Here is a 23,546-nt window from a genome sequence, read left to right as displayed (position 1 = left end):
TTAGATTGTAACTCATAGCATGGCTGTGGTTTTTTCCCCTACCTATTAGCTGGAAGCCTAAGGAGGGGGCTATTCCAGCTACGCCCGGACTAATCGAAATCCTGTAGAAAGATTGAATTATGAAATATTATTTTGGAAGGGATGAATTACAGGTAGAGAGGGTGGGGCTTAGTAACAGCTGCCCCAACGTCTCCTAAGAAGACCGTAAGGACGGTAAGTAGGACGGTAGAAACTCAGCGCGCTGATTTATGGGTTAGGTTTCACGACGATCTCTTCGATGAGTATACCGTACTCGCCGTAACCACTACAAGGGTTCCTATGTTAGCTCCTAATGATAGAGTGTAGGGATGTAATAATTGTGTTAGTGGGTCGGGTGGTTCCGTAAGAGCGTATAGGGGAAGGTAGGGTATCAAGGGTAATTGGCTCGTAAATTAGCCTGATTCGGATAGTAGTCAATGGCGGCCACGATAAATCAGTTTGCATGACACTTCGCCTTAGTGTAGGTATATTTTCAACGCTTAGGTAGGTACTTTAGGTGTTTTTTGGCGGTTTGGAGGCCCAGATCGTCTTACAAATATACGTTTCTCGCGAACGACGGAGCTCGGACTTCATTTAACGTCTCTCAATATTCGACATCTTCCAACAATCGAATTAAACTCAAAACCGCGATGATGGAAATGCAAGCGGTCTTCACAATTTAATGCCACAGTTCGAAAATTTGTGTAGCAGCGACATCTATAAATAAATTTAAAAACTATGTTCAGTTCTACATAGCTTTTCGACTTCAAATTCTTAAATTTCAATATTGAATGGTAAACTAACGCCACCTACAATCACTTAACAAAATTAACAGTTTAAAAATAACAGGATGGAACATTATTAAATTTGTAAGTTTTATGACTTCTTAAAATTTCCAAAAAAAAGTTCGTTAAAAATAAAAATTATTTGGTTAATATTCCAATATATTTAAAAACTATAAAGCTAATTTTGTCTCTTATTCTTAACTTTATTAAATATAACATACACTAAATATCAAATAACGTAACTACTCAAAAAACTTTTGTAGAAATTACTAAAATTTTAAACCACACAGGCAGCTTTAGTTGGCTACTAATACATTTATCTGTGGCCTAATTTTTCTATTGAAAATAATAGGGCTGAGAATTACGTAATTTTAAATCAATAAGTAAATGCCTTGTCACGGTTTTTTCAGCTTCGTACAGATGGCGCTAACAGTCGTTGCTGGCAAGAACCATAAAACGCACACATTCACACAAATGAACAATTTTAGTCAGTGTAATATAAGCTCACGGCCCTTGCGTTACAGTATACATTACAGAAATTTTAAATATTTCACTTAGCATATTGGGGAAATTTCTGCCTGGTGATGTCATAATTTAGTGTATGACACAATTACCACACAGCGCTCGTTCGCCGTGGTTTGCGCGTATCTCTGTGTGCGGCAGTGCGGCAGCGAGTAGCTGTCAAAGACTACTCAGCGCGAATCGAGTGCGAATTTCTAAAATGTTTCTGACCACGTATTTAAGTTAGACTAAAGTTATGTATGCCCACACGAATACTCATGCAATAATATTGTTGTGTTCATTAAAAAAACGTACTTACGCCGATAATAGAGATCATGGTACAGTGTCATCCGCCGTTGGAAATAGAAGAATTACCAAAAGAAGACGAAGAAAGGCTTGAAAAACTTTTTTCTAAATTAGACCATGATGGAAACGGGAAGATTGATATACATGATCTGTCTGTCGCCCTCAAGGAGCTGGCCCCCCACATCAATCGCAGCTATGCAGAGGTTAGAATGGTCATTTCCTTAGCTTGAACTAACGGTATCTTCTACCGATGAATTGTTCGTCAAGTCGATGACACGACACGTGTTCCTTCAAGCATCACCAATTATAAATTTAATTTTAATCACTAAGGTGCCCATTACCTGGCTTACCTACTGACATTGTATTCTATCTTCATATACTTTTTTTTAAATTACGACTAAGAAATAATCACCAACTAACATGATCTTTATCAAAACTATCAAAGATATTTTACAGAATACACTGTCGCAATTTCTTGTAAAAATTATATTAACACCAGTTAGGTACTTATAAAAAATGTACTATTTGACTTTTTTGAAAATGTAACTTACTCTTTATATATTCAAAACTACAATACACCACAGATAAATCATTGATATGTCAAGATTTAACTCTTATGGATAGGAATATATTATCTCTATTATATTTACCTTGTCACGGTATTATGTAAAGTAGTTGCATTATCTGTTTAATCTACTTGTATGTTTTCTGAAGGGTTAGACGATCAAGAATAAACTAGTCTTACGACCTTGACAATAGTATGACAGCAATAATATAAATATATAAATTTACAAATTCCCTAAAACAAAAACTCAGAATAAGATTCAATTAGAGTTAAAGTTTTATATTGCAAAACTGATATCAATTCTTATTTATGATAGTAACATGGTCCTGAAGAGTACAAAATTTATTCAAGAATCTTTATGCTAACCTGTAGCAGTCGAACAAGCATCCACCCTAAAATTTGTTTTATACAGGATGAATGAATATGTATGCTCAAATTCAAAGCTATAGAAATTGTTCAATTATTGCTATTATATCAAACTCGGGATATGCCTTGCACGGTGAAGAAAATGGGATGAATGAATATGTATGACCAAATTAAATGCTATAGAAATTGTTCAATTATTGCTATTATATCAGACTCTATATATGCCTTGCACGATGAAGAAACTGTAATATTCAAATGTTGATTTAATTTTAATAACAAACGAACAACACACATTACATATTATGTTGTTACATATTGTCATAATTTATAGTTACGCATTCAATTGAGAGTTTCCTGAATGCAGTTGTACAATGTTCAAGGTTATTTCTGTGTATGTTTGAATAAGTGGTTGGATAAGGGCATGATCCACCTAATGTTGAGAAGCTACAAGGCACCTAGTAACTATCCGAAGGCCGCTATGTACTTGAACAGTAACCAAAATAGAAAAGGGCGAGATTTTTCGTAAATATTACATCATGTCCCTACATTGCAATAAGAGCAAGGCTAAAAATGAACATAGATAAGTAACTTCACATTACTAGTACGTAATATTGCTTTAACTGCTTAGTAAAAAGAAAACGAAACCATTAGAATTAGAGTAAAAATTTATGATTAAAAGTGGTATGTTGCTGGTCTGATGAGTGTATTCATATAAATGATGCGATTTTATAATTTTTTCTGAGTATCACATGTTCATGAACGAATTTTATTTTTGCCTAAGGCCTAAGCCTAAGGGGCTATTTTAGCTACGCCCGGACGGGTAGGTGTGCTCACGGGCCCAACCTGAGAGTATTCGCTAACACTAGCCCTAGCAAGAGCAATGCTTCGCAGAATCTACCACCGGATCGGAATTGCGACCTACTGAGAAGATCCGGCGAGAAACTCAGTGGGCTGTATCTATGGGTTACTTCACTCGTCGAACTCTTCTCGAGTTCGACAAAGACGGTGACTGGAGCTTGAGAGGCCTAAAAGCACCGAGAGTGAATCCGGGGGATCCGACAAGACATGATTCGGGCGACGGCGGCTTTGCGTTGCCCCGTCGCGGTCGGATAAGTAATAAGTGGCGGCCACGATAACAGGGTATTCGTGCCGCGCTGCATTGTCGAAGTAGCGTTCTGACGCTTCCTTAAGATACTTACATATCGGTACTAGACTTAGGTCGTCGTGAAGATCCGACGGGTATCCTGCAAAAACGGGATTGGGTGACCTGGAGATAGTGGATGTGTGTACGGGCCACGTGAGCGAACACTACACTTGCACAGGTCATGACAGAACGTATGGAAGTTTTGTAGAGTGTCACCTTATAATCAAGGGACAATTTACTTCGTTTGCAAATCATGTGGTAGAGTCGACCGAGAAAGAATGCGCCTCAGTTGCGCACTGACTTAATGTAAAGCCCGAATGTCATCCCCTGTCGAGAGTGACGCCTAAGCCCACGGTCTTCGAAGCCCACGGTATGGGCTGGCAAAGATTTTTATGGCGGGAATGAAGCTACCGCGCCTAATTGGCGAAGAGGTACTAGCAGTAGTATCGAGAGGGCGACCGCTTTGCAAGAGCACGTCTGTGCATTTCGTGGGGTCAATGCGCCACTTCCGGAACCATTGTTCTAAATCTGTGGCCGCGATCTGGGCACGAATGATTTCAAGGAACCACGTGCAACAAAAAACCCCCACAAATTCGTTGACCTTGCGTAAATATTCGTAAGAGGGCGTACTGTGAGCACGCACTGGCGTTCCTGTTTGAAGCTTGGGGTACAGCCGTACCCAATAAAATCGTGATTTCGACCTCAAGTCTAAAGACCGATGGCGGCATTGATATTGGTTGATCTAATAACTAATTAATCGTTGGTGGATCTAGTTAAACTTAGTATTCTATTGCTATAGATTTTTATTTTCATTTTTGCGGATATCTGTCGTCGATTCGTGGAAACATCAACAACCTTACAAGGAAAATTATTACATTTTTCTAAACATTGTAATCAATTGCCAAGATTCAACTAAACTTCAAAACAAATTGATGTGTTATTTAAAAAAATCACAACAAAGTTAATTAATTATTAAGAAAATTCAAAGGCTTTTAATATTAAAAAAAAAAACTAAAATTAAAAAAAACGAACACGTTCAATCCTAGTAGGTAATTATTTATTTAAAACTTATCGTTAAAAATATTTTCAAAGTATCTAACATTTTTGTAAGAAAAAATATTGTACGCTCGGATTATCAGAACACAGAAGGATTAAAATTTCCAAGGAATAATTTAAAAGTATAATGCGGTTTAAAATTCTAAACTTTATAAAATCCTTTTATTTGAGTTTCCTGTCGAGTAAGGTCAGTGACCGCTGAATCTATTTTAAATGAAGCCTAGGGTGCAACAAAGATCTTTGCGTGTAGCCGGGGGAATTCATATAATTAGGTTTTTTCGTGTTGTCTTAAATAAGTTAGAATGCTTGTTTAAAATGATATCAAATAAATAAAGTTTTACTTAAAGCTAATTTTAGAACTTTTTCTGTTAGGCGAAGTATTTTGAAACGTTCTATTTGAGGAAAATTATCATTATAACCCAGTGATATCAGCTTACAAGTCACTTTCCGCCCCTTATTCAAGATGTATAATAAGTATAAAAATAGGCCAAACAAATGTGTGGGCACAGAACTCTGCGAAACTTAACTATAATTACGCACAATAAAGTCAAACCACGCGAGTTTATTTTTAATACAGCGTCGTATACCTTTTATTGAACACCCAGTCGCAATTTATTTTTACGTTGCAAAACTTCAATTAATGCATTCGTGGGGTTAAATAAAATAAAATTAGTTACCTTAGTCATTAACAAAATGATATTGATAAAAGCTAGGTGGGGACAGGATAATATGTCTCAGTATAGTAGTATCATTAGGATTACAGTTTTCGAAATACCTTTCAACAGGAGATAACCCTCCTCCGGAACCTAACGTATCCTTATAGTCAATTTCAATGATAAGCACCCTATACTCTATTCCAATTACGAAGTCCTTTTGATACTTCTGAGGACGTAACTCTTCACGTTCAATCTAAATCATTTACAATTAATTCACACACACAATAACATAATAACATCTGTTAAATAGAACTTCGTAATTGTTATAGAGTATAATGTGAACGGAAGATGTGGAAACGTAACTCGCCAAGCACGAATACCCGTACCTTTTGAAAATACTTCACTACGTTCGATACAATTTCTAATTAAAAAAACTTCGAGTTAGCATACATATTCATAGCCTAATAAACTGTAAGTTAGCTTAACCATGCATGGGTCATGTGAATGTCAAATTAAGAGTTCAGCGCCATCTACATTAACGCTAATCTCTTCCGAAACCCAGACATACTTAGCGTCCCATTTGTATTGTAATATATTTTAAACGTTGAAGTGGAAACGTTAACAATAATCCATAAAACAAAATATTAGAGGGTAAAGTATGAAATTGCCGATTTGTACTGAAAAATTGAAAATTTTTTTTTTTCATTTCCCATATTTATTTAATCAAAATATCTACCATTTACCTATAGGTACATTGCTGTCATCTAATAGGAAAGTCATTTATGCTTTTGCGATAGAGCTCTGATGATGTATATTCTACAAACTGTGTGACAGCATTTTGTACTGCCGCCTGGGAAGAAGAACACTTTTTATCACGTAGAAAGTTGTCCAAATCACGAAAAAAACGGTAGTCCATTAGAGCTAGGTCTGGCGAATACGGGGAGTGACGAATGGTTTCAAATTGCAGTTCCTGTAGTGTTAAAACGGTCTCTCGTGCTGTATAAGAGGTCTCGCGTTATTATGGAGCAATAATGGTGAAGATCGATTCATGAGTCGGGGCTGTTTCACTGCAAGCTTTGCTATCAATTTTCGGAGTTCAGCACAGTAGACATCTGCTGTTATTGCTTGACCAGATTGGAGAAAGCTGTAGTGAATAACACCATGCTGAGACCGCCAAACAGTTACCATTACCTTTTTATTAGTAAGCTTTGCTTTAGGACACTGTTGCGGCGGTTGATCTGGGGTCAGCCATTGCTATTTTCGCTTACGGCACTCTCCCAAAGTGGGCGATAACGCCCCCTTGTGGGCGCTGCAGGCCTAATGGGGGGCGGTAAGAGACCCAGACAAAAATAGGGGGCGTTGTGTAGAGGCTTGGGAGGCGATTTTTAATTTCATTTACAAGGACTCTTAGACACTACTAAGCTCTCGCTATAGTGGTTTTTAAGTAGGTAGAAAAAATTGGGGGCGCTAAATAATAATTTATTCTTAAAGTGGGCAGTAGACAAAATAAGTTTGGGAACCACTGGCTTACGGCTATCGTAAAGAATCCACTTTTCATCACATGTCAGAATTCGATCCAATATTCTTTCATTTCTGTATCGATTCAACAAGGCAACACAAGTTTCGACACGCGTTTCTTTCTGCGGATCAGTTAAATCATGAGGCACCCATTTTTCATATTTTTTTATTTTATTGATTTGACGCAAATGAGTCAATACTGTTGGTATGGTAACGTTAAACTGCCGCTAATTCCTGGGTAGTTTGGCTCGGATCGGCTTCCACCATCTCTTTCAATTCATTGGTATTCGAATGTGTGAGCGGTCTTCCACGTGGTTCGTTCTTCAAATAAAATTTGCATAACGAAAGCGTTTAAATCAAAATCACTCGGTGCGTTCATTAGCAGTCCCCTCTCCAAACACTACATTGATATTGCGAGCTGTTTCCGCAGCGTTAGGTCCGCGTCGGAACTCGTATTCAAAAATCACTCGAATTTTCGAAGTATCGCATCTTTTTTGTCTAAGCTAAATAAAAATAACTGAAATCCGATAATCGAATGTTGCACATTTTTTGAAAGAAGAACCTCATAGGTACCATTTGGAGAAAGTTTCACTCAAAAATGTTGAAAATGACCATGAAGTTACTATTACCTATTACAATGGAACGGCAATTTCATACTTTAACCCCTATTATATGCCGTCTTCGTTTTTGGTCTTTTTCTATTAAATGAGATTTTTGTTATGAAACTGTATCCTCGTCAATTGTTGAAATGTATAATGATGATGTCATATAGTAAGTAGATGTTACGACTTTCAATTGTAAAGATTTCAAAGGCATAGTGTAGGACTAGACTATTTTGGAAGAATGTATTGGTTTTGGAAAGGACAACCAGTGACAACTTAGCTAAAGTAGGACTGTTATACTAATATACATTTGTACAAAAATATTTTTTACATAATCGATCCGGACCAGTGTGCTTAGTGCGTTTTTTTAAAGTTCTCGATAGCGTAAAAGTTAACTCAAATTTGTATGGAGTTGGAACGTTTGCTTACTTTTGCCGCTTGAGGTACTCCTCCAACTAAGCACACAGCACAACATATTTGCACAGAGTTACAGTAAAAGCACAAAAAAACACCTCATATAAGAAGTTTTGTATTTTAAATATATAGCCTTATAATACCACACGTTTGTAATAATACACACACAAAATAAAACCAAATTATAATACTAAATGATATTTCAGAAATTTCTGGCCAAGTCGGGATGGAAGGTGGCTGGGGACGTGACACTATCCGAATTCATCCACTACGTCAGAGAGCACGAGAAGAACTTGCGGCTGCAGTTCAAACACCTTGACAGAAATCAAGACGGTAAGAACCTTTATATATAACTAGCGACCCGCCCTCGCTTCGCTTCGGAAACATTAAAACACACATGAAACCAAAAAAATAAAATAAAAAAAATTTAAAAAAAGTAGCCTATGTTCATCAGGGACAATGTCGGCTTCTAATGGAAAAATAATTTTTCAAATCGGTCCAGTAGTTTCGGAGCCTATTCGAAACAAACAAACAAACAAATTTTTCTCTTTATAATATTAGTATAGACTTAACAATTCAGTTTCTTCGAACCCTCAGACACAGCCCACTGAGTTTCTCGCTGGATCTTCTCAGTGGGTCGTGTTTCCGATCCGATGGTAGATTCAGCGAAGCACGGCTCTTGCTAGGGTTCGTGTTAGCAACGTCGTCAGGTTTGAGCCCCGCGAGCTCACCTAGTAGCTTAGGTTACGCTGGAGTAGCCTGTCAAGGCTCTCAGCTTAAGTAGGGAAAAAAAAAGTTTCTTCAGTATCTTAAAACAGCTCAAAGGCCAATGTGTAATCTTGTAAGCAAGAAGACGCTTGAATTATGAAATACGTATATGTAAGAACTCAATCGATATTGAGAAAGATAGAGCGACTAACTTGTCGTAACCATTAGAGGCTTTGTTATTTAACGTGTCTTTACCATGATTTTTAATATCAATGTGATTTCGATATATCGAGCTGTTAAATGCGCCATGATCTCAGGTTAACTGGGAATTGCGGGTAAGGTATTAGGAGCAGACAAATTGATACCATAAGTGGATACCACAAGTCTACTGTCGGGGCGAATTATCGAGTTCTATTAGTACCACCCAAAAACGGACAAGGAAGAGGGTTGACTAATTGGTCCGCTCCTAAGATTCTAACCGCAGTCTTCGGTCTATCTACCGTTGACAACATTTCCCCGTTTCCTCTTTTACAAATGGGTTCATTAAAATATATATGTAAAAAAATTTAGTAATTTCAGGAGATTCCTATTTTTGGGTTCCTATCATAATACATATAAATATTTTAAAACAAAATAAGTGAGATATATATTTCGTATGGTATAAACAAATTTGCTCTAATTTCATTATCCATGGAGGAAACAGGAGAATGTATATATGTGGATCAAACGCTGCCCGTCCCTCCTCTAATTATTGTTTGGCTGATAATTTTTGTGTTAAGTGGCCTTTGGGAAGCTTAGAAAATAATTCGTATTTAAAGCGTAAACGTATGTATTTTTCAGGCAAAGTGGACTTGGAGGAGCTTATATCGGCTTTTGCAGATTTGGGAATAGCGATAGGAAGAAACGAGGCGATGAATCTGTTAAAAAGGTACCTTTAATTTTATGATCATTATTTTGTTGCAATGCGCGAACGTTTTGGTAAAAGAATATATCCTGTGCACCGCGAATTTTTTACCCCAAAAGATTAACGAAGTACTTAAGGTTATCGAATTCGAAGGCTGCGTGTGTTCGAGACTTAAAAAAAAAACAGTAATTGAATAAGTAACATGTTTCAGAAAAGCGGTTTGGCCTTACATTTGGTAAGTCGAGAGTGAGAAATATAAATCATGTAGTCTCTCGCTTCGATCGCTATATACGCTATGGCCCCGGTTCTGTATTGTCTAACTTTACGATCGGTCCCAAGTCCTTTCGTAGCTCGTCGCAAGAAATTTTGATGATCGTTTGAAACAACTGAACCAAATAACTTTTGGGTACACGGCAATCCAAAGGACCGATCGACATTAACGTTAGACTACGGGCGCCGATTACACGACGCTAACTCAATGTTACATCGTCAGAATTTCTCAAAAATAATTAACAAAGATCATAGCGAAAAATAATTGTTACGTGGCCGTGTGAACAGTCCGTTTTGATAACACAGTGTGCATACAAAGTGTCCTCCAACGCTTGCCTTGTGTACGTCCAAATTAATAATAATGTGACGTGTCTTATAACGTTAAGTAAATTCCGTTCATTGGATTGTTTCGCTTGTCATAGCCACGTGCTCGTCCCCTTTTGGTTCGAACGAGTCATCCATCCTGTACCACATAAAAACTTTTGTATCCAACTATACTAATTCATAGCCGGAATCGCAAAATTTCAATGGAAAGTAGATGTTTTTATTCATTGCCACTAAAACTTGTTTACATTTTTTTTTTAAACTTGTTATATCTGTCTGGTAGGAATTGAAATTTTTGTTTCCTCCCTATCTCAAGGGACAACCACGAGACAAGTGCATTAACCTGTTTTTCGTAAATACAAGCCGGTGTGTTTTTGATACAATATGTTTTTTTATTATCAAGGTGTAAATATAATTGTATTGCATAATTGGTAATTTATTTTTATTTTTATTCTGAATCGACACATTTCGTGAAGGAAAGTATCTAGTGTGATGACTGTTCTATTACTTTTGACCAACGGATAGGTGATCGACTAGGTGGTCTTTGTTGACATGACCTACTCATCAGTTTTTCGAGGTTATCAGGATTTCTGCGAGCAATGTTTCCAAAGTAATTAAGTGTAAGTTGATAAGAAATTGTAGACAGTTTAGTTGTTATGGCGAGCCTCACGGCCCCCTCTTTTCGATTCACTCTTATTCTCCACTCTAGGTGGAAATTCAGCCAGTTCAGGTTCTGACGATGCGAAAAGTGTTGTGTTTTCTTCCTAAGTTACTACTCACACTTTTGCCACCAATTCCGCCATATTATTATTATTAAATGAGAACGCATAAAATTTTAAAATTATGTTAATTCTTTGTGCTTTACATATACCTATACTGTTATTGATAAAGCAATTTCAACACAAATAACATTTTTTCATTTGGTTCTTCTAGAACTTTCTGTACTAACTAAAATTTAATCAAGTAGAACACAAAATGACAACGTAATAATGTGATATTAACAAAATTGAATTTCACTCAAATGATTTGTATCGATGATGAACCCGCTCGTATTATTTCGCCGGTCGAGTCAAAGTTCATTGCTTTTTAACAATACGCCATGTAAATACATATTACATCATCTGTTGAAAGCAATTTGGCAAGTTAATTCCCATTAGCATATTGAAAAATACGAATAATTTCGTGCTATTTACTGCTTTTTCATGACTTATAAGTATTACGTTTTTTGGAGTATCAAAAGTTTATTTAAACTAATTTTACTCTTCAAACTCGGCTGTATTAATTTCATTTTATAATTTTTAAGTGTAAGTTGACGAAAACCACAGTATTGGAAACTTCGGGAACAGTAGATTGAAAATAATCAACGCGAGATTAAACCGTTATAGTAGTTTTATGTCTACAAGTCACGATAACACACAGAAAAAAAACTGCTATTAAAGTTCGTTCATGATACATAATTAAATTATTAAAACAGCCTTCATTTCACCTACGTTTGTGTAGAAGCGAATGGTAGTGTGGTGTCGACGATGTTGAAAAATGATAGCATCACTATTGACAGCGACAGGTGCAATTACATATAACTGTCTTAACAATACACAAAAACTAGGTATCTATAGTTCAAAATCTACAATGCTTCTATTAAATATAATATGACCGTACACAATAATTATTGTTGCAATACAATTGCAATTGTAACGGTATCGGAGGTCGCCATTGCGGTGGACTGACCAAATTAAAATCACAGTGGGAGCTCTCCTAAATGAGTGCAGTAGAATGGCCTCGAATAGGGTCAAGTCTGCCCCCTCCAACGTGACGATTACGAGCACTCGGTCAAGAGTGACACGATTGAGGAGAATTGTAGAGAAATATTCTTGCGACTTGAACAAGTTACGTAATATACATTACATGGAGACGTAGGTCGGAATATTGTGACCGGAAAACCTTAAATTCGTAAATGTGTACGGAAAACGATTTTAATGCGAACGAAAGTGAACTTTCACTTAATCCGATAACGCCTTAGGAAATTGGGTACGTTGACAAAGGAAACGGCATTCGTCGGTTTGATAATTGATAAAAAATATATCGTAGATTATAGAACAAAAATATCTTTCGATTAGTACAGGTTAACTTCTGTATATGTTTAGATTATCCATAATTATGAATGAAGCAAATCAATTTCACCGACCTCTCGAATGTAGGACAAGGTCGAGATATAGATGAACTTACACTAATTTGAGTAACAGCACAACACGTGTTTGGCATTTTGCATTCGTTTCAATAGAGATGATTACAAATTTAGAATTCTAACTAGTTCAAGTTCATTAATTGAGTGAAAGAGACACAGAAAGCTAGAGAGTAACTACGGAATTTAATGTTATTGTTAACATAGGGTAATCGTGCGTCTGTATTAACTAATCTGCGCATTAGCTGAACAAAGCTTTCGTTTTAATTGGTTGACAAAAGAAATTCCCGAGCGCTATGACATGTCCTTCTTCAAACGAGGCTTGTGGAGAGTATTAAGCGGTAGGCAGCGGCTTGGCTCTGCCCCTGGCATTGCTGAAGTCCATGGGCGACGGTAACCACTCACAATCAGGTGGGCCGTATGCTCGTCTGCCTACAAGGGTAATAAAAAAAAAAAAAAAAAATATATATATATAGCAACCTTGAAGTGCCTCTGAAACTTGACGGTCTCTATGCCTATGTTAATAGGGAAAGATAATACATTTCAGTAACGGTTAATGCTCTGTGTGTCAAGCGTTTTTGTTTATTTAATGAGATTTCGTTACGTAGTCATTCGTTTTTTTTTTTCGAAAATGTGGATAAGTATACAAAAGAGTAATAATTATAACACATAAAATTAATTATAACCTTAAAGTGTCAGTGAATATGGTTGCATTTCGTTCATTTAGCGAATACTATTTTAAATAATTGGCTCAACTTCACTGTCGCACAGCTGACTCGATCACACTGGCCTTACGCACTTGCGGGCATTTTATTGATGTTTTTCACCTTGAAACCCTACATTGTATAGCATCTGTGAGTAAAATGCATTGCAATTCATGAACGTTTCTTTGAAAACTTTTATAATTATTCAGATAATTTTTTTCCACGTTCATATTTGTGACACAATAAGACTAATGGATATTGCATTAACACCTCCCGAAAGCTGTTTCATGTTTCCTGTATATATTATGCATACAGTAAGCATACAACAGATAACTATTTCTGCGAAAAATTATGTGTTCATAATCATCGTAAATGAGATAATTATGGCGGTTAATTAATTGTGAGACACATCTTATTAATTAAAAAGCATTAATTAATCAAAACAAACTCGTAGTAAATAAATAATAATTATTAAAGAAAAGAAATATGTATAATTAAAATATAAATATCGGAACGCTTGTTTGTCATTACTCTCGTAAACAGATTCGTTGTAATTGAATATTATTACTCATGGACATTGCAATAAAGTCATAAAGCCAATATTGTAAGTTTCCTTTTTAAAACACTCTTTACATAAATTTTGACGAAGAACATATTTTATAACAGAAGTAAACCTATTCGTTTTTTTGACAAATAATATATCTGTTGTTGGATTAAATCATTGTCTATTCTCTAAGTAACGCCATCTATCCGTCATAGTTTGCAACTTTGAATGGAAATAATAGTATTTGTTCCCCTGTCTCTCAGTGCGCAAGTTTGTCCCCAGGATGGACCAGGATGGCAGCCTCAACATCAGCTACGATGAATGGCGAGATTACCTGTTACTCGCTCCGGCCACCGATATCCACGCTCTCATACACTTTTGGAGGCATTCCACGGTAAGTGTAGACATATAAGATTTTTTACTGTTGATTACTTCGACGCTTGAAAGGCAAACATGACTGAGCGACAATGCGTGAACTTTACAGTAGACTAATTTAAAGTTGAAATACCTGAAAAACATTCTATTTTAACGAATCTAGCTGTAAGTAGGATTGAAATGATTTTAATAGACCTAGAAATATATATTTTTTTCGCATCGAATATCGTTATTGCCTATCATTTATGTATAAAGCAGTTATTGTCGCTTAGTCACGATTGCCTTTCAAGCGTCGACATATTTTGTTATAATTGGAATTTCTTTATACAAGTAAAGTATAACGGTCTCCTGGTATACCTTTAATAAAAAATCAAAATCGATAAACTGATAACGGTACTAATGTTTCACTATGAATGACGACAGATGGCAGTTTTAACAAATTTTCGCCCAGAATAAAACAAGCATTGTTTGCTTCAAATTTGGCAAATGATTCGTACATATTTTTAGGCATATAGCAAATTACAAAATAACTTGCTATCTAATTTCGTATTTTTTTCCAAGCAATTTATTGACAATAATTTGACAATAGCAATTGATAAAAGAGTGTCCTGATAAAATGTAATTTTATCATTAATCAATGTTCACTATAGGACCAAAAATAGGGTCTTTCATGTCAACTCATAACTTGGCGCGGGTGTGAGGGGTCTGGTAAGCGTGGCCTTATCTAGGCATCTTCGGAGGCTTTCGCTACCTCGTTTCGTAGGTCTCTAGATCGACGATCGTTGTCGACAGTATCGTTATATCACGTTGACGAAGAATCAGCATGCATTGATGAGCTGGATCTGCCACCACCCACCTTTTTACTGTCACACTGCTTTTTTTTTATGTAGAAGATTCTCACTCGCCGTTTCCCAAATTAGAATATTTATTCTAAAATAATTAAGGGATCTTTTTTTTATTTTATTGCTTAGATGGATGGACGAGCTCACAGCCCACCTGGTGTTAAGTGGTTACTGGAGCCCATAGACATCTACAACGTAAATGCGCCACCCACCTCGAGATATAAGTTCTAAGATCTCAGTATAGTTACAACGGCTACCCCACCCTTCGAACCGAAACGCATTACTGCTTCACGGCGGAAAATAGGCGGGGTGGTGGTATCTACCCGTGCGGACTCCCAAGAGGTCCTACCACCAGTAAAGTTCAAAAAAATCAAAATACAGACTAGATTACTATCTGATCTCGTTCTCGATGGCGACGGGTTAGTGCGGATAGAAAGGAGCCGCCTCACGCTTGCCGTTTCCTACTGCAAGCTGTTGCACTTGCGGAAGTCACGCGCCAGCCACGACTCTCAATATCGACAAGTCTGTACTTGTACGAGGAGAACACGGCGCCACCCCTCTCATGTAGTGCTGATTGCGTAGCGGTACAATGTATTCCTGTTAGATGTAGAAATCTGCTCGATTCTGCATTTCCACCATCGCAGAAATCGGACATCGTTTTTCACAAAACGTCACAACAAAGCCACGATTATCTTATATGATATTCTACTCGAGCGATGAGGACATCGGTGTCCCATATGAGATATGGTAAAACTAGCCCACATATACCAGCCTCTGTCTACGAAGTTGTAGTGCATAATGGTGGCACTTCATCATAGACTTTCTTGCGGTCATACGATCTAGGCGTTTATCGAAATAGATTTACCTGGTGTGCACCGGGGTAAGTAGGACGGATAAGCGTTTCCGGTCGCAATTCAACAAGTCCGTGAGAACCTAGCGACCTACTTAAATGGCCCATAGATCTGCCGTGGGATCAGCTGTCAGCCAAAATCACGACTCTAGCATGGAGGTTGATTTTGGAGCAATTGGTTCCGTATAACATGAAGAGTCTCCCGATCGGATAGCAATGTACCTGGAATCTACTAATATTCCTCTTAAGGATCCAATCCGAAAATCTCTTAGTTATTCCTTTCCATGAGCAACTACTCTTGTCTGTGCGCCTGTACAACAAAATCCCACAAGATGTTCAGAACCTACATATACATAGGTTTAAGAAAACTATTAAAGAACATCTGTGCAATAAAGCTTACTATAAAGTCAATGATTATCTAGAAGATTGCACAAAGTGGGAATGAGTTGCTCGCTCCGGGAATTTCAATATTGTAAAATTGTTATGTTATAATTACTTATTGTAATATGAATATTAAAAAAAAAAAAAAAATATTTAAAATAAAAATAAAAACCTATATTTAAAAAAAAAAAAAAAAAAAAACATGCCCGCTGAGTTTCTTGCCAATTCTTCTCAGGACGGAGGCTAATTCTTGTGAATTGGCGGTAATTCTTTTGACGTTCAACAAGTATGTACTTTCATTTATGTTGAATAAAACTTTTTTTGATTTGATTTGATTTGATTTATTGTTTGAAAATTAAGCACGACTTTTGAAAAAGCCATTTTCAAACGCCTGTATAATCTAGGTCAATTCGAATCGTAATATAGTCATTTCCTTTTGCAATGTCGACGCCCCTCGTGATCAAAAACACTCGTGAATTGAGATTTATTTGTTGAGATACAATGGGTAATTCGAATGCGTTGTTCGAAAACAATGAAAATGTAGACGAATCTAGATTATTAGAAGTCCGTAGACTTGATTAATAAACATTATTTAGTGTTTTATTTCTGATTCTATCGATAATTTTAGAAGTCGTCGTGGCCCAAAGGATACGTCGCCCGGTGCATTCGTATGTAGCGATGCACCGGTGTTCGAATCCCGCAGGCGGGTATCAATTTTTCTGATGAAATACGTACATAACAAATGTTCACGATTGACTTCCACGGTGAAGGAATAACATCGTGTAATAAAAGTCAAACCCGCAAAATTATAATTTGCGTAATTACTGGTGGTAGGACCTCTTGTGAGTCCGCAAGGGTAGGTACCACCGCCCTGCCTATTTCTGCCGTGAAGCAGTAATGCGTTTCGGTTTGAAGGGTGGGGCAGCCGTTGTAATTATACTGAGACCTTAGAACTTATATCTCAAGGTGAGTGGCGCATTTACGTTGTAGATATCTATGGGCTCCAGTAACCACTTAAGACCAGGTGGGCTGCTACCCATAAAAGCCATAAAAAAAAAAACTCTTTTCTTTTTTTTATTGCCCTTGTAGGCAGACAAGCATACGGCCCACCTGATGGTGAGTGGTTACCGTCGCCCATGGCGCCAAGCCATGGCCCAAAGCCAAGCCGCTGCCTACCGCTTAATACTCTACACAAGCCTCGTTTTTTTATTTTATGATTGAAGGATTACTGGTGGCCCGGAGGCCTTTCCAGTAATCCTTCAATCATAAAAAAAAAAAAAAAAAAAAAAAACAAGCCTCGTTTGAAGAAGGACATGTCATAGCGCTCGGGAAACACCGTGGAGGGGAGCTCGTTCCATAGCCGGATGGTACGTGGCAAAAAAGATAAAAAGATCTCTGGAAACGCACTGTGGATGACCGCAGTGGCTCCAGGCTTCCTTCCCTCCTTTCTACTTTTCTGTGAGATTATTCGGAAATGTGACAATGTTACGCACTTGAACGCATGACAGCCGAGATAAGCAAGATTAAACGCACATATTTACCTACGTACCTCGCTGTATGTACTAATAGTAAAGGAGAGCGTGGGAGATCGACCTTCACCCATCAGCTAATTTGATGAGACATACCTTTTATCAAATATAATCTATTAACAAACATGCCTATGATGACTTGTCTATCGAAAAGTTTACATAGCTATTTTTAATTGAATTAATTTTAATCAATTTCTTTCATCATGTTCACTCTTTTTATAACCGAATGAATTTCATCTACACTGATAGTTTTTAACACACGGAATATGTCTAGGTAGGCTTACTGGTGGTAGGACCTCATGTGAGTCCGCACGGGTACCACCACCCCGCCTATCGCCGAGACCTTAGAACTTATATCTCAAGGTGGGTAGCGCATTTACGTTGTAAATGTCTATAGGCTCCAGTTACCACTTAACACCAGGTGGACTGTGAGCTCGTCCACCCATATGAGCAATAAAAAAAATATAGAAAGACCGGCATGGTGGCTAAATGTTCGAGTCATAACTTTTTACTTTTTTTCGAAAAGTGCTCATTATCTGCTTTCGCAGAATAAAATGTATTTTCATAGAAACGCAATACCTTGCGTTATTCATACTAGTGCAAGTTTTTATACGCTACCTATCAGCTAAACAGTACAGTAAACTCCTGAACGACCTACGTTTTTTCATTTATAAAAATGTCAGCTTCATCTAATAATGACGCAAATATGGTTTGGTATGATTTATTTTCAATACGCTTTTATTAGCTTCAGACGTATGTATGTTTGTAACGGAATCTTCGAATATGATTTTGACCCCTAAAAAACGTCGAATTAACTCGAAATTTGGTATAAACATTAAGGACCGATGACATATCAATATTTAAAAAAAATATTGAAAAAATTGAAATTCAACTAAAAAATGAATAATGAATAGTAGTTTAAAAAAACTTACAAATAAAAAAAAATAGTGTAAGAAAAAATGATTTTATTGTAAAAAAGCGTAGAGTGCATTTCAGGATATTATCAAATTAACCCTTCTACTCATATCTGTTAATAAAATATTTATAACTACTGATACCATGCACCCCACGCTTTTTTTTTACAATAAAATCATTTTTTCGTACACTATTTTTAATTCAAATTTATTAAAATTTATTATCTATTTTTTAGTTGGATTTTCTATAAAAGCGTATTTTGTTAGTTTTTTTTTAACTATTATTTATTTTTGGAGAACAGTTTAAACGGCCGAACTTTATTGCAAATTGCACTAAACTGCGCGGATATACAGATAATTTGTTTTGGAAATGTCAATCCTTTTTGAAATTTCGTTACATGACATTGAGTTGAACGTCTTTCAGCGGAAGCCGTCACTAGACACAGTAAATGACAAATTGTCTTCTGATTGACTAACGACTGCGATAGCAATGCCATTAATGCTACGAGTATATGACACGTTGAATCAGGACCGCATTAAGAAGATTGTATTCGCTTGATCATTTCTATTATTTAAGATAGAAAGTCAGATTAGGAAACCGTAACGCTCTCTATCATAGAATAGAAGAAAGCCGAAAAAGTCCTAAATAGCGCTAACGACATTTCAATAATTAGCTTGCACGGGTTTTTTTTATTGCTTATATGAGTGGACGAGCTCACAGCCCACCTGGTGTTAAGTGGTTACTGGAGCCCATAGACATCTATAACGTAAATGCGCCACCCACCTTGAGATAAGTTCTAAGGTCTCAGTATAGTTACAACGGCTGCCCCACCCTTCAAACCGAAACGCATAACTGCTTCACGACAGAAATAGGCGGGGTGGTAGTACCTACCCGTGCGGACTCCGAAGAGGTCCTACCACCAGTAAATAATGTGGTACCAGGTACGTTCTGAATAACTTCAACACCGGCCAAGCCCTCGAGTTTCCTCTAATAAATAGCCAGCCAGTTCAACGTCATTGTCTATAATAATATTTGCCAAAATACTACATATCTATATAATTTATCATGCAATAAAAACGATACTAATACTTAAATATTAATAAAATTGAGAAGATCCATTGTTGTTTATGAAATGAAAGTCGGTTGGGTAAGAAATTAGCCTAAGGGATTATTCCAATTACACGCGAACCGGTAGGCGAGCTCACGGGCTTAACGGGAGAGAATTGCTAACAGTAGCCCTACCAAGAGCAGTGCTTCGTTGAATCTACTATCGGATCGGAAACGCGATTCACCGAGAAGATCCGGTGAGAAACTCAGTAGGTTGTGTCTATAGGCTAGTTCATACGTCGAACTCTTCGTCGACGAGTTCGAGTTTACACTAGAGTAAATCTGTATTTGATAAAAAAAATATGACGTTTGACAGGCAAACGTGACTAAGCGACAATAACTGCTTTTGTACATAAATGATAAGCAACAACCGTATTCGATGCGCAAAAAATATATATTTCTAGGTCTATTAAAATAATTTCAATCCTACAGCTAGATTCGTTAAAATTTAATTTTTTTCAGGTATTTCAACTTTAAATTAGTCTACTGTAAAGTTCACGCGTTGTCGCTCAGTCATGTTTGCCTTTCAAGCGTCGAATATAGAAACACATCTATTAAATTAAAAACTTACTTCGTCCCTTGGTATAAGTAGGTGTGTCTGTCATTATATTGTTACAGCGTTTATCGGCTTATTGCGTCGTCGCGACGTGGACAATCCCCTACTATGTGACCTTAGTATGTGACACACAGTACTATCATATTGTACTATGCAGCGAACGTTCCGTCCTTAAGTAATGCGATTACGTTTCGATACGAGCAACTCATTCAATTAACCGGTTGCAGGGGCGGTTAACAAAGTTAAACCGGTGTTTGTTTCATCCACTTATTGAACAATATTGAGGGATTAATGCACATCGTACACCGAAACCGTGTGCAAAATTATACAAAACTTTGCCTTAAAAAATAAATACGTTACTGAAGCTTATAATAATAATGTTATTGATTTTAAAGATTCATCATGTTATGTATATGTTGAATTAAGAAAATTATAAATTATATTTATATGTATATATATATCGACGCTTGAAAGGCAAAAGTAACTAATCGACAATAACTGCTTTGTACATAAATGATAGGCAATAACCATTTTCGATGTGCAAAAAAATAATATTTCTAGGTCTATTAAAATCATTGCAATCCTACAGCTACTAGCTAGATTCTACTACAGCTGGATTCGTTAAAATAAATTTTGTTTTCAGGTATTTCAACTTTAAATTAGTCTACTGTAAAGTTCACGCATAGTCGCTTAGTCACGTTTGCCTTTCAAGCGTCGATATGTTATTAGTAAACATGCATAATGGTCCAAAGTTTCCGAGCGACACTAGATTATTTTCCCTGTAACAAAACTTGTTCTGAGAATGAAATTGTACATTTCCTCAATTAATCAAAATTGATACGTTTTCTTTGCGCAGTGGAATATTTGCAAAGGGTTCATTTCTACAACGCATTGAGTGTACGACGCCACTTCCACTTGTAGCCGTAGTGGGGTGATCAATCAAAATTGTGGGTGCGGTCTGCGACCTACAAACTATTCGTCGTTCCTAACGAGCCCATTTTGGTATTGTTTGGACAGTTTCGTTTTGAAACTGACGATTGCCCTATATTGATTTTACGGAACAAATCCTTATTTGTATCTTCTTATGAGCACTGTTATGTATCGGGATATTGTAATGTAACCAAGATTGCTGCGTTTCTGACGACACTGAAAAGTGTTTGGAGAAAACTTTAAATATCGAAAATATATTGTTTGGACGAGTCATCGAATTCCAGTGGTAACAAGTAGATAGGTCTGCTCCTAACTTGTTATCCGCAGTCCGGAGCGCTTGCAACATTGCAGAAAAATCAGGAAATGATATTAAATGTAAAAATCATTATAAGAACCCGTTAAATTATCTTTACAATGTCGATAGCCGCGAAAGTATAAAACAACGTTCATCTTTAGTCATTTATAGCCATACTAGGAATACAATTAAATACATCTCAGAAGGAAAAACAAAATAATGATCAAACGCTTTGAAATCAATTAAAAATGGAATAGCATGCATTTCCAGGGTTATCTAAAACAATGCTCCCAGATGCCATTTTGCCCGAGGTCATGATCCAATGACAGAATGGTTTTTTTTTATGATTGGAAGATTACTGGTGGCCCGGAGGCCTTACCAGTTTCACTAGGACATGTGGGCGAGCAAAAGCTCAGCCAGGAGGCTAACAGAATGTTACGGACCGCGTTTTCGTAGTAAAGTATGTATAGTAAAATATTTTCAAACAACAAAATTTATTCGCTTATAATTCACCCAAATAAATATATTGGTAAGGTTTTAAAAGAGAACATGACGTGTTCTGTTGAAAGGTTTCTTGAGAAGAGTGCATTTATCCTTTGAAACGGTGAAATGGTTTGTGTAATTGTGAACCGAAAACTCGAAAGGCTGACTCATTGCGGCAGAAATAGATAGAATGTTGGTACCTGAGTCGTATGGGTCGGTAATGCGTTTTATTACACATCTACAGAAACGTAAGTTATTTGTTGGTTTTATTTCATTGTCCAATGCAATTACTGTATGTCGTGTACTTCCGAAAAGAAATTACTTATTATTAAAAAGTCTTAATTAGTTAAAAAAAAAAAGACACTGTATTAAGTTATAAAACACCCTTTACACTATGTAGGCCGTGAGTTCGTCCCCATATCGATTCAATAATGATAATTAAAAAAAGTGGTTCCTGGAAACGTGTACCAGCCATGTAATAAAGATTCAAATCTAGTTAGCATGGCATCGCAGCTATAGCATTTCAGTCTCAAGCAGAGAGTTCGTCATATTTTATTCTACACCATATACCTAATCGCTGAATTGCGGTCGAAGTCAGCATTTTATTAACACACTAGCGATCCGCCCTCGCTTCGCTTCGGAAACTGTAATTTATTATTGATTTCTCCACTATTTAATGAATGTTATTATACATATAAACCTTCCTCTTCAATCACTCTATTTATTAAAAAAAACCGCATCAAAACCCGTTGCGTAGTTTTAAAGATTTAAGCATACATAGGGACAGAGAAAGCGACTTTGTTTTATACTATGTAGTGATTACATTTTGGTCTAAATTTAAATGTATTTGTTCCGTATACGCAAGTTTTTGGCACTCATAACATAAGGAACTACTACTTCTCGAGCTAGATTTGGACCGTTGAGTATTGAACGTGTTTTATTATTCATGTTAACGTATTTAAATTGATTATTCAGGAGTACTGCGTATATTTTTACTTTTCAAATTAAACCTTATTTACTATTGACACTAATGCCCTTCTTTATCTGAACTAAGAGTCGGCTTTCTCAACATTAAGTAAATTTTCGAGGGATATACACGAACAATGATACAGGTAAAAAAAAATTAAATTATTTGTAAAAATGTCGCTATATTTCCGATGTTTCGAATACATTACATTTTCCGTGTTCACTGTCGTACAGTAAAAGTCGTTTTAATTATGTCTACTACGACCTGCGAAAACTGAGAACAATAATACTAACTAGAGGTCCCGCAGTAGTCGAAATTCAACTATAATTAATTGGAATTGTAAGTATTTTTTTAACAATCATGATTGTATTTTATACTTCTATAATCACAAAATTCGCCAAGACTACAATATAAAAAATATTAACAAGGACAAACAATATTTAATCTCAATTTGACAACAGACGTCAAGAACAAAAGTTTTGCAATAAATAGTATGCATGCGTGTGTGCGTCAAATACATGGTATGTAGTGTGTGTAATGTTTTCTTTATTGATTTAATGTATCTTTTATGCATTATTTAAAAAAAAAATTAGCATTGTGCACTTCTTCTCTATTTTCTCTCTAAGTGTGGAAATTTTCATACTCCTCCGTCAGCGCAATTTTCGTAAAAAGGGATACAATGTTTTTGCTTCACGTATTAATATATAGATAATGTTATTATTAAAAATCACTAAGAAAATCAATCGTCT

At 36.4% G+C, this 23,546-nt stretch overlaps 1 protein-coding gene across 1 annotated transcript in view; it reads left to right on the top strand.

The window, feature by feature from the left end:
- Positions 1 to 1,412: 1,412 nt before the first annotated feature.
- SCaMC (Short Calcium-binding Mitochondrial Carrier) overlaps positions 1,413 to 23,546 on the top strand; it is a 63,393-nt gene continuing 41,259 nt past the window's right edge. The window contains exons 1-4 of the mRNA XM_028177220.2: positions 1,413 to 1,813; positions 8,138 to 8,264; positions 9,480 to 9,567; positions 13,850 to 13,961. Of these exons, the coding sequence (XP_028033021.1) occupies positions 1,640 to 1,813; positions 8,138 to 8,264; positions 9,480 to 9,567; positions 13,850 to 13,961 (501 nt within the window). The 5' untranslated portion in view covers positions 1,413 to 1,639. The remainder of the gene's footprint in view (positions 1,814 to 8,137; positions 8,265 to 9,479; positions 9,568 to 13,849; positions 13,962 to 23,546) is intronic.

Source organism: Bombyx mandarina, chromosome 01, assembly GCF_030267445.1.
Source record: "Bombyx mandarina strain Sakado chromosome 01, ASM3026744v2".
Lineage (NCBI taxonomy): Eukaryota > Metazoa > Arthropoda > Insecta > Lepidoptera > Bombycidae > Bombyx > Bombyx mandarina.
This window is presented reverse-complemented; position numbering and strand designations above follow the sequence as displayed.